Source organism: Halichoerus grypus, chromosome 5, assembly GCF_964656455.1.
Source record: "Halichoerus grypus chromosome 5, mHalGry1.hap1.1, whole genome shotgun sequence".
In the NCBI taxonomy this organism is placed as follows: Eukaryota; Metazoa; Chordata; class Mammalia; order Carnivora; family Phocidae; genus Halichoerus; species Halichoerus grypus.
In genome coordinates, this window is record NC_135716.1 from 15,639,549 (window position 1) to 15,652,113 (window position 12,565).

At 42.3% G+C, this 12,565-nt stretch overlaps 1 protein-coding gene across 5 annotated transcripts in view; it reads left to right on the top strand.

The window, feature by feature from the left end:
- Positions 1 to 12,565, top strand: part of WASHC5 (WASH complex subunit 5) — a 60,106-nt gene that overhangs the window by 15,165 nt on the left and 32,376 nt on the right. For all 5 annotated transcript variants that reach the window (XM_078072018.1, XM_036102642.2, XM_078072020.1 and 2 more), the window contains 4 exons: positions 265 to 378; positions 2,285 to 2,456; positions 6,904 to 7,031; positions 10,213 to 10,342. In XM_078072018.1, the coding sequence (XP_077928144.1) occupies positions 265 to 378; positions 2,285 to 2,456; positions 6,904 to 7,031; positions 10,213 to 10,342 (544 nt within the window). The remainder of the gene's footprint in view (positions 1 to 264; positions 379 to 2,284; positions 2,457 to 6,903; positions 7,032 to 10,212; positions 10,343 to 12,565) is intronic.

A 12,565-nucleotide genomic window follows, 5' to 3' on the forward strand; every position in this document is an offset into this window, starting at 1 on the left:
AAGGCTGAGGTGAAAACGTTTGAGAAGACCACTGCTCTAGTGTGCTTTTCTGTCAACCCTGATTTCGTCATTTTCCCATGAATAGCTCTTATCGCCCTTGTTCCAAAATGCCCCTAAAATAGAACACTTACCTCTGTATTTTGGCAAATCGTTGGTTTTTCATTGCAATGGAGTTTGAACTAGAAGGAGTGGGTAGTGTCTTCTGTAACTTTGCCTCCAAGTGAGTACGTATTGAACATGCTGGATGAATGTGTCCTCTTGCAGGTAATTAGTATTTACATGGGGATCACGGTTAATCTAGCAGATGCTTGGGAACCGTATAAAGCCGCAAAAACTGCTTTAAACAATACCCTGGACCTTGCAAACGTCAGAGAACAGGTAGGTGCTGGCCAATGCAGAAGGGTTCTCATAACAGCTGCAAGCCTGCTTAGGAGGGTTAGGGAATGAGGAGAGTTCCCAAGGAATTTGGAAAATGACCACATAGACATTTTAAGTGCGGTGATTAACGAAAGGCAAATTTGCGCATCCTAATAAGGTAGGTAATTACAGATTTTTAACTTGCACAGTATATGTAAGTGGGAGACTTGGGTCCTAAGATTTGACATCCTAAGATGAATCAGTATGTCACGTGACCCTAACTGACTTCACTTATTCTTGCTGAAGTCTGTGTCCTTGTGGACAGAACAGCTTTGAATGGTAGCTGGAATTTTAACTTTTCATTAGTAGGATGAATATTGAGGATGGTAACTGAATGTACACAATATGTCCTGTCACTGTAATTTAAATTTGTCCTCTCTGATGTGTGAAAGAAGCAACAAAACTGGAGACATTTCATCTCCTTAAAGTTTAAATGGTTACATTCTCTCTCTTTGATAAGAACACAAGGCAGTTACCCTCAGTTTGTTTTCTATGAGTCTCTTACGATTTGTCTCCCTCTCAGATTTCATCTCGTTTTATTTTTCCCTCCCTTCCCCTATGATCCCGTTTTGTTCCTTAATTTCCACATGAGTGAAATAATAATTGTCTTTCTCTGATTGACTTATTTCACTTAGTATAATACCCTCTAGTTCCATACACCTCATTGCAAATGGCAAGATTTCATGTTTTTGATGGTTGAGTGGTAGTCCATTGTATATATATGTACCACATCTTCCTTATCCATTCACCTGTAACTGGGTGATGGACATTAAGGAGGGCATGTGATGTAATGAGCACTGGATGTTATATAAGACTGATGAATCATTGACCTCTACCTCTGAAACTAATAATACATTATATGTTAATTTTAAACAAAAAATAAATTAAATAAAAAACACAAGGCAGAAGGAAATTCCTAAGTAAATAGAGCAATAAAAATCTCTTTGTTGGGCAGTATCCTTGACGTTTCTAAACAGTTACCTTCCTCAGCTCGGTTGTCTGAGTTTTTGAGTTTTCAGTGCAGTTAGAACAATATTGACTCAAAGAACTTCAGCATGTTTTATTCAAGTAAATTGAATTCCATCAATAATGCACAAAATAATTTCATTGTTGGTATGTCTCCAAGACACATATTAGAGAAAGCGGTGCTTCCAATACTTACTGGTATCAGAGCATTAATGTTTCATTACTAAAATTACTTTTCCAAAATTGCATTTTCTCCTTGGTGCCATTTTAAGAAGATCTTCAGAGTCCTCTGATGAAGCACCTGGTGATAGTTTTAAACTAACCTGACTAGGCTAATGATGTTTAACATGTAACTCTTGCTTCGGGGAAAGCAGAATGACCAAATTTCCAAAAGGCTGGTTTGAAAATTCACTTTTGATTTACTGAGGCATATTTTTGTTGTGCTTTCATCTGCCTGCAGAAGTCTCTTCTCCTGGGTATTTCTGCTCTGCCTCCTTTGCCAATAATTATGGGAAGAATAGGCAGTTGAACTTCTGCTTTTATGTTTCTTTTCCATCCAAGTTAAGAACAGAAGGGGCCCTCGGAACCACTTGTTCCCGATTCTCTGGGTGACATTTGCAGAAACCAGGAGGGAGAGGTTAAATCCAAAGTCACACTATCTAATCTAATCATAGCTGGAGGTAGGATTTAGGATTCTCTTGGTTCTGAGTCCAACGTCCTTTTCAAAAATGTCCAATAAGCCACTAGCCTTTGAGCCTTACCAACTGTGGTCCATATGTTACTCATCTCCTATAGAAATGTTATCATTTGTCCAGGGGTTCATCTGTATGGGGATTTGTTTTCAAGGAACATCATTGTCTCTTTTTGAAAATGTAAATTCAGTTGTTTTTCCTTTTAAAAGTCAAGCAGATACGCTACTGTCAGTGAAAAAGTGCATGCTCAAGTACAACAGTTTCTGAAGGAAGGTTATTTAAGGGAGGAGATGGTTCTGGACAATATCCCAAGGCTTCTGAACTGCCTGAGAGACTGCAACGTTGCCATCCGATGGCTGATGCTTCACACAGCCGACTCAGGTAATGTGCAAAAGGCGTGCCATCTGCATGCCTCCATACAAAGGCTTGCAGGATTACGATATGCTCCATGATGCAAAAATGGTTTAGCCTTTGGAAGAGAATCAAGTTGCTGCCTTTTTTTTTTTTAGATTGATTGGTTTATTTTAGAGCGACGGAGAGAGAGCATGCGTGTGCATAAGCAGGGGGAAGGGGAGAAGGAGAAGAGGGAGAGACTCTTTAGCGGACTCCCCACTTAGCACAGAGCCTGACACAGGCTTGATCTCAAGACCCATGAGAGCATGACCTGAACTGAAACCAGCAGTTGGACACTCAACCAACTGAGCCACCCAGGCACCCCGAGAAACAAATTGCTTTTTAAGTTAGTCATTTTTGTGTCTACTTAGACAAGTCAGCAGCCCACCTGAATAGTCCCTTTGTCAGGTTAGATTATCTGAGATTATCCCAGTGGGTCCAGGGTAATCACAAGGGTCCTTGAATCGGCAAGAGGGAAGCAGAAGAGTCAGAACCAGAGAGGTGGCATCATGAAAAGGGGTCAACAGGCCATTGCTGGTTTTAAAGATGGAAAGGGGCCACAAGCCAAGGAATACAGGTCGCCTCTAGATGCTGAAAAGGATAAGAAAACAGGATTTCCCCAAGAGCCTCCAGAAGGAGTACAGATCTGCTGACTCCTTGATTTTACCCCGGTGAGACCCATTTCAGATTTCTCATCTCTGGAACTATAAGAGAATACATTTGTGTCTTCTTAAGCCATTAAGTTTGTGGTGATTGGTTACAGCAGGAAACTAATACGAGAGCCAGTCCAGTAAATAAGAGCCAGATGTGCAAAATGCATCCGGCAGGATGTGGGATTTGAGTCCAGAGCAGGAGAGAAATTTTACTGGTTGGTGTAGAGGGGTGAAGGTGGTTGGGGAAGGCTCCACACAGGACACAGGAGCGGACTGGCCCCCCTAGGATTTTGAAGTAAAATTCTAGACTGGAGAAATGATAGAGAAGAAGGTATGATTTTGGAAGTACAGAAAAACATGGACCCACAGAGTTGATGAACAGGCTAAACCAGAGTGCCTAATAAAGGTAGATTGGGGGAAAAAAAATAAAGGTAGGTTCGGTCTCACCTTTTCTGGTCCACAGTCTTGGAGACGCTATGGGCCATCAAGTTCAGTTGCTTTACAGATTGTAGGAAATGACTCCACAGGGTCCGTGAGCCTGTGACTTAAAGCAAAAAACACCTGGTTTAATAGAAAAATAAATAGGTTGGACTAACCCGAGCCAGTTCAGAGCTGACACAATTCCTTGTACTTAGTAAAGGCTGGATCGACGTTAATGAACTAACGATTTCACTCATCTGGAGCGCATGCGCTTCCCGCTCACAGGTGTGTCATTCAGCAGCCTGGCCAGCCTCCTGCTTTTTGTTTTTTGCCAACAAACTTTGCTTGAGAGCCACCCTGAGACTGGCACTGCTTTCAACAGTTGTTCTTTCGGATGAGGCTGTGTCTCTAAAAATACTGCCCACTCCAGAGTATTCTGCAGCCTCCCATAGGTAACACAGTAGCCCGTAGCCCGACTCTTCCAGGCAAGATGTTCTTCCCTCTAGCTCCCATCTGGTTCCACGTCCTGTGAGTGGTCAGCAGTGAAGACAGCAGGTGGACTTCTTAATCCTCTGTATCTCTGAAAATATATGGACTTTCTTCTCAGCCTTCTCTTTTCCCACTAGAAATCTCTAGCTACGAAATCTTTCTCAAAAGTGCTGCTTCCCAGTTTGGTTTTTTTTCATTTTGCTTTTTTGCCTACATCCCTCTCCAATTTACAGTTTGCTCATAGCACGAATACCATGGTTGAAGCTTAGTCATCTACTGGATCTGGTTTTAGGTAGTCATGTTTCTTTTTTTTACATAAACTCCAGTTCTAATTTGAGGATTTTGCTATACTGACTCAGTATTGAATCTTCTTTACCAAAGTCTTAACATGCTCAAGCATGTAAACAACTCAGATCCTCGCTTTATCCTATCATAAAACCAGCGGTGAGTTTCCCGTGACTCAGCCTCATCATCCTCTTCCCCACGACCGTGCCTGACCCTGTGCCTACACTCTGGGAGCCAGGAGTCGTGTCCTGGATTTGCACCCTTGCAGGGACAACAGCCTCAGCGTTCTGTGCATTTATCTTCAGCCACATCTGTTTTCCATTTTTGTGCCTGGCAATTGTCTGACCTGATTGCACAAGGTCATCATTTACCAGAAACAAATGATTTACCTATCTGACTATGAGTCATGTGTGGGAAAAGTAACTGCTTATTTAGCTTTTATGGTGTCTCGGTCATGATCGGCAGGAAGGAATGCGTATTCTTTATATTCCGTCCTATTGATCTGTTGGAGGCATCTCACCCAGGCTTTGGATGCGTCCCCGGTGTCTTGCAGCTTCTGAAGAAACGTGCTCAGAGCCAGCCTTCCCCAGGCAGGGCTGCCCAGCTTCCGAAGTCCAACCTGAGGTTACCATGCTTTTGAGATCTGTTGCCTCAGTTCTCTGAGTCTGCATTCTTGCAGGGTCAGATGTCACAGATGGCATCAGGCCCTGAGGACGCTGGAAGTAATCATTAATGCAGGGCGATGTTCCCTATCCAAAAATGAAAGCAAATTAGTCTCAGAAGCTTTCTTGTTCAATCAGAATTAATACAAAACAAGTGGAACTCTTCGTAAAGTTTGGTCTGTTTGATTTTGTTTGTTAGGCAGATACGAAGCTGAAAAAATTGTCTTCTGTGTCATCAGTGTTACCAGTTCCAATATAGCTCTTCCTAGATAGTTGTGACGAATGCATAATAAATCCGCTCTGCAGTTTCCCATGAAAACTGAGCCCTTCTCCAGGTTGTCATGAGCCTCCTCCTGATGGAACAACTTAGAAATCAATGTATAAAATGGCCATCTGCAGGCTTCACCAGAACTGAAACACCAAAAAACACCCCTGACATATATCACACGGTCCTTCTATATATGCTGGACATCCTGGGATACCACTGAGGGGCTAAGAAAGCAAGAAAGCCAGGTGACACCAGAGCAACAACCAGGGACCTTGAACCTTATCAGATGTGAACTTTTTGACAGTGTTTGTTGCCTTAAATTTTTTGTTTTGACTATTTATAGTCCAGGTAGCCTTGACCTATTTTCTTACTTTTTCTTAAATAAATAATTGGCCCCAAATTATTTATTCTTAAATAAATAATTGGCCCCAGCAAATATCAGTAATTTTTTAAGTTCTATATACCTTTCTTTAACATATTGTTTATCTGAAATAGTTTCTCTTAGGAGCAGAGAGGCTGAGCTAGGGAATCAGAATATTAGGTATTTTTGCCCCTGGGTCCATCCCTGCCTACTTTTGTCACCTTGGCCTCGTTGCTGGAATCTCTCTGGGCCTTGGTAGTAGAGAGTTCTGGAAGCTTTGAGTGCCCGCCATGCCCTCCAGCCTTTACAAGGAACAGAACGCTCCCAGGTCTGGTTCTTCCCGTTTGGAGGTGCCACATCTTTGTGTGGGTAACCTGCTTGCCCGTGGTGTCAGGGACCCCCAAGACCACCCTAGTTGTGATCACTTCCTAGGAAGACACAGCGTATATTAGTACTTGTGGCTATGATTTATTGCAGCAAAAGGATAGAAAGCAAAATCAGCAAAGGGAAAAGGTGCATGGGATGAAGTCTGGAGGGAACCAGGCACAAGCTTCTAGGGGTCCTCTCCTGATGGAGTCACACAGGATGTGTTTAATCCCCCCGGCAATGCATTGCAACAGCATGTGTGAAGTGACGCCAATCAGGGAAGCTCCTTGGAAACTCCTTGGGGCTGATCACAGGCAGCCTCTGCCTGGCATGTACCAAAGTTCCAGACTCCTAGAAGGAAAGCAGGTGTTCATCATAAACCACATGGTACGAACAGTTAAGGCATAGTGGTCCTCTCTTATTAATTCTTGAAATGGTAGCGTCTCCCAAAATCCGAGTCCCCAGATGTGCCAACCTTGCAAACAGGGCTCTCTGAGGCGAGCAGTCTCAGAAACTGAGAGTGTCCACCCCGAATGGCAGAGAGCAATGCCTAAACCGAAAGCAACTCCAAACAGACAGGAAGTAAGGAGGCCGAATGGTGTCAGAAGGCTCCGTCCATCCATATGGGACAGTCGGTAATGAACCAGTCCCAGAATGCCTTCAGTATTTGGAACACTGTTCTGCCGCTTGCTTTTGCTCATTCTACAGTAGACCATGAATGACATTCCTTGCCAGATCCAACTGTCATATTTAAAAGTTCAGTTGTACTTATTTCATGGTATACATACACTGTATTTTTCCATGCGTGTTGGTATACATTTTGCTTATTTTTAAATGCTTAAAATGAAGGAAAGTTTTTTAAGAATTCCTCTTCTATTTCATGTTTTCTACACATTTAATAAATTGGGAACTCTCTTCTTCCCGTTTCTAGCCTGTGACCCAAACAACAAACGTCTTCGTCAGATCAAGGACCAGATTCTAACAGACTCTAGGTACAATCCCAAGATCCTCTTTCAATTGCTGTTGGATACTGCACAGTTTGAGTTTATACTCAAAGAGGTAAAACCCTTGAATAAATAATCATCAACATCTTAGTGTTTTTATGCTTAAAAATACTTTTAAAGGATTAGGGTTCCGTAACTGTATCTCTGACTCAGGCTGCGGAGTCTAGCTGTCTGAGATAGTTCTTACACTAAAAGGACAGGATTAAACATTTAACAGGCATTTAGTGCCAACTGCCAGGGAGGAGACAGTGGCGGGGGAAATTGTACAAGACTGTGGAGGTGGCAGTCTAGTGAGGAATATGAACAGTAATCAGAGAACTGCACTAATGAAAATGTAAATACAGGGGCGCCTGGGTGGCTCAGTCGTTAAGCATCTGCCTTTGGCTCAGGTCATGATCCCAGGGTCCTGGGATCGAGCCCCCACATCGGGCTCCCTGCTCAGCGGGAAGCCTGCTTCTCCCTCTCCCACTCCCCCTGTTTGTGTTCCCTCTCTCGCTGTGTCTCTCTCACTGTCAAATAAATAAATAAAATCTTTAAAAAAAAGAAAAAAGAAAATGTAAATAAAAACTGAGAGACGTGCTCTAAAGGAAAGGAACATAGTTCTCTGAGGACCTAAAATCAAAGATGCTATCCCCAACTTCCCTGAGAAGAGAAGCAAGAGCTTCTGAAGGGACCCGAAGGAGGAACCTGTCAGAGTTAGCTGAGACAAAGGTTGGGAGCATTCTGGAGACCATGCCAGAGAGAGGGCAGAACATGCCCAAGTCCTCTCGGGTAGGGAACAGCATGACCAGTTCAAGGACCAGAAAGACCAGTTGGCTAGAGGGGAGAGAACGAGAAAAAGTGGTATGATATGAGGTTGAAGAGTGGGCAGGAGCCAACCCAGGCCTGGCCTTGTAGGATTTCAGTCTTCATCTGAAAAGCCATGAGAACCTGTTAGAAAGGGCTTTTTTTTTTTTTAATGTTCTGTTAATCACCATACATTACATCATTAGTTTTTGATGTAGTGTTCCGTGATTCGTTGTTTGCATGTAACACCCAGTGCTAGAAAGGGCTTTTAAGTAGGGTGAAGGATTTGCAATTCAACAAGGTTGACTTAAGGATTTTAAGGATTTTGAGTTCCCCGAAGGAAATTTTGAGGTTGGTCAGTCTTAGGGCTAAAAAAGCCTCTGTGGGCGTAATAAAAATGGCAGATACCCAGGAATGCCTACGTTCTGGAACCAGTAGCTTTGGGGTTTTGGAGCAGGTGGGCCCAGGAACTAGCCATGGATATTAATGCCCATTCAGAACTGATCTTCACCTTGCCTCAGTCCGGTTAGTGGTATGCTAGATGTTTCTTTTTTTCTAGGTATGCGAGGACACTGTGTTCCCCCATTAAGTAGCTCAGGAAAAGTACATGCTGCTTATTAACATCATGCTAATGCATGCTAATGCACGTGCTGAGTGTTTTCAGTGCCTTGTCTGGGTATCACTTTGTAAGATCAGAGAAACGCTACCCCTTTTTGATCTCTTTAATAATGTTAATGTTTTCCCTCTGAATAGCAAATCATTATTAAATACCTGCTCTGTTCCCAGCTAGGTGCTAGGAATTCAAAAATGAACAAGGCATGTCCCTGCCATCAAGGAGCTCTCAGTACAGTGGGGAAGAGAGACAGATTAAGCCAACATGAGAAACCAAGAAAGATCCAAGAGCAGGAAACCAGGCATCTTATTTTTTGATCAAAGCAAACTTCAGAGGCAAGTGAGAGTCGCCCCCGAAGAATCAATGCACTCAGTCCAGTTAGGATCCTGAACCGAGCGCCAGTTCCCCAAGAGTTCTGTAGCTCAGTGTTGTTGCATGGAAATCAGGACAGGTCTGGGTCATCTGCCTAGCCAAGCCTGCATTTCTAATCATTAATCTTTTTCTGGAATCTGTTGGAATAGAAAGGGCAGCTTCCTTCAATCTGTTCCGGTAGAGGGAAAAGAAGACCAATCGTTAAAGATCTTCAAAAGAGAAAGATCTGGTAGAAAGAAAAGAAACCAACTACCCAATTCAAATCAAGCAAAACAATAATACATTTCAGCTCGGTTTGTTAACTGACCTCACACCCCAACCCTTTTTCTAGAATCACCTTCTGATTCTCCTATAAACACACTAATTGGACCTGTGTTTCTTGTAATCTTTATATGAAGGTGCATCTCCTAATTGAAGGACCATCCCCTATTCCAAATTCCATCTTAACAAGATATGAAACCTGTGAGTTCAACCTGTAAATGAGTGTTGGAAGGGCTTCAAGCCATTCGATCTGTGATGAAGGCCTCCCAATGTTATTTTTGTCACTGCTGCTTTGTCACCTGGCACTGATTGATCCCAGGCATTCAAAAAGATAGGGCAGACTATAAATAATTCTGACTGTTCCTCATCCTATTACTTTTCATTGCTTAATCATCCCGCCTGATCACTAAGATACCTTTTCCTCTGGCCCCACAAAATTCCACCAGTCTTGATCCTTTTGTCTGCAATGAAGTCTTCATCTTTTAAAATTCATTTTGATGCTGAGGAATGAAGAATTTCTTAAAAGAAAAATCCATATACTCTCATATTTACCCCTTAGGAGCCCAAAGAAATAAATCCCTATACGTTTGTGACATACCTGAAATATGTTTCTAAAGTTTGTTTCAAGGAAAAACAAAACAAAACCTTGAGACACACCATTTCCTCCTCTGCCCAACCCTTTATAGGATTTTAATTTTATGAAAAGTGAGTTCATAAACAGACCTACTGTGTGATGAAAAAGAAAGAACTTTTGTGGGTAATTTAGTTCATTCTCCACTCATCAGACTAGATAATCCTCAGCCTTCCCTGACCTTAGAATAGGTATGACCCCAGAAATTGTTACTTAGAAAGGACCTTAGAGCAGTGGCCACCAAATTTCATGTCATACTAAAAATGCTGATTCTTGGGTCGACCCAAGACCTTCTGAACCAGAATCTTCAAGGGTGGGGCTTGGGACTCTGAGAAGTATAAAGCCATCCAGGTGATGCTTATGTGCATCATAAGATGCCTGAGAACCACTGTCTTAGTGATCCAGCTTTGCCCCTCGATTTGTACAAAGTAGGACAGCTTAAGAGATGACGTCAGGGTAATGTTACTTTTAGGCATATATTTTTATAATAAATTGGGTTTCGCTCAGGCTTTCTTGGTAAACTGCCTAATCTGGACTTCCTCTTAAGTAATTCTTTTCTGTCTCTTTCAACAGATGTTCAAGCAAATGCTTTCAGAAAAGCAAGCCAAATGGGAGCATTACAAAAAGGAGGGTTCAGAGCGGATGACAGAGCTTGCTGACGTCTTTTCAGGAGTGAAACCCCTAACCCGAGTGGAGAAAAATGGTAATTGCTGAAGAGGAAATACTGGTGTGTTTGAAATGTACACACAAATGACTGGAAAGCAGCAGAGTAAAAAGTCCTTAGTTGTCGTCATTGTATGCTAGGAGGTTGCTAATGAAGATCTGAAGCTTAGTTTTAGCTGCCTCTAGCTTTGTGCTCCCTGGGGCAATCCTCATAGCCTCTCTGGACTTGAGGTTTCTTACTTTGGAAGTATGAAATTGGGCTAGAGGGGTTGTTATACTCTGGTTCATAGTCCATAGGGTCATAATTCATCCCCCACCTTCACCATAGTATGCACCACTGGTGTGTCAGCTCATGTGCATTTGGGGGGGAGGGAGAAAAGGACCTAACTGTCCTGATCTCAGGACACTTCCCTCAAGAATATTACTAACTACTAACATAGATGGTATGCAAGATTCTCGGCTTCTAATCATGTTTGCTGCTTCCCCCCCAGTGCGCCTGCCATCTAGTGGCAGAAGAGGGGACCTGCAGATTTTTTGAAACATTGCTCAAGTCTTACTTTAATGATGTTAATTCCGCTTCTTCTAGGAAATTTTATCTGTAGGAAAATTATGGTATCACTTAACATTTTTATATAGATAGAAGCCTTTCAAAATGCCCCCGAATTACCATTCTGATTTTTAAGACGACAAACTATCTTTTTAATGCTTAATGTTTAACTATGAGATTCATTTCTGATAAAGTTAATTATACAGTAGAATAGTATAGCTTTTTGTTTAAAAAAAAAAGCTTAATTGTACAGCTTTTTAGAAAAAAAAAAAACCACTATTTTTAATCAGTATGATCTTGTGATTACTGTATTTGGCTTTTGTTGATTTATTTGATGCTGAATGGTTGGCCTAAAATGTATTTGCAAGTTACTTTATTATTCCTAGTGGGAAAAGATTAAAAGTGTTTTTAATCATGTGATAGAAATTGGCAACATGTTTTGCAGGTCACTACATTGTGTCTAGAAAACAAGGAACCACCTGTAACAATCTAACCAGATTAGTTTTTGAGAATCAGGCACATTCATCTTTGTTCTAATCACCCTTAGGTTCTTATAAATCCCAACATCCTTTCAAAGGTCATTCAGAACAAGATCTTCTACTTTATCTGGCTATATAGCATATTTCAGCTTAGGAAGAACTTCCACATATGTTTCTTGTCTGAGATGCTGTGAATAAACATCTGTATTCTTGTTTTACATGTAAAGAAATCAAGCTGTAAAAGGTAGTCACTCACTGAAGGTAACAAAGGTTCAGAGCCTGGATCGAGCTCGGCACCTCAGACCTGAACCCTGTGCTCTTTCTGCTACTCCAGAGCTGTCCCTCAGTCTTACCAAAAAAAAAAAAAAAAAAAATCTTTAAAATTACAACTAGTGTCCCTCATACCAGTTCTTGAAATAACAGGATTATAAGCCCTTAAGTGCTTTTATTAAAGTGAAATCATCCCATTGATAAAACAACAACAATAACAACAAAAACTTTAGGGAACCAGCTTGGTGAGTTAAAAAGAGCAAAGCCTTTGAATCTGGCCAGACCAGTGAGAAAATCCTGGCTCTGCCATTTAATAACCGTGACCCTGCCTGGGATCCGTAACGTCCCTGGGCATCAGCTGCCTGATCTGAGAAATGCCTTCTAATTCCTACCTCCATAAATTGTGAAGATTCAATGAGACAAGCTTCGAGCTTTGCCTGCCATACTGAGGGTCCCCAGAGCATGTTGGTGCCCTTCCCTTTCTCTGCGGTGTGAAATTGGTTTGTGAATGCGAATGGCTCCCTCCCCAGCTGTTCAGATCATCCCTCACACTCCTGACGTGTTGCCCCTCATTGCCCTCCAAGACGTGCCATTGTCCTTTTTGTCCCAAAGCTGCTGCCCATGTCTGTCCTCTCACCTAGGGACAAACCATCCCTGTGCCTCTCTCTCTCCCCATCCTCGCTTTTGCAGAAAACCCTCCCCAGGAACTCTGTATCCCATCTTTCGTTTCCTTCCCGGTTCCTCCCTGCTCCTCTGCCCACCGTTGCACACTTGTGTTCACCTGCCAGGTGTTAGGCTGAGCCACTGATGTAGAAAGTTCCCTCTCTTGTTCCAGGTCATATGCCCCGAGGCATTTTGGTGGTTATTGTGTGGAGAATCTCCGAGGGCGATGTCAGGTGCACAGCGAGAGCTCTGTGAACAAGACCTAGATTTGTAAAGGGTTCCTGAATAGATTAAAAGCCACAGC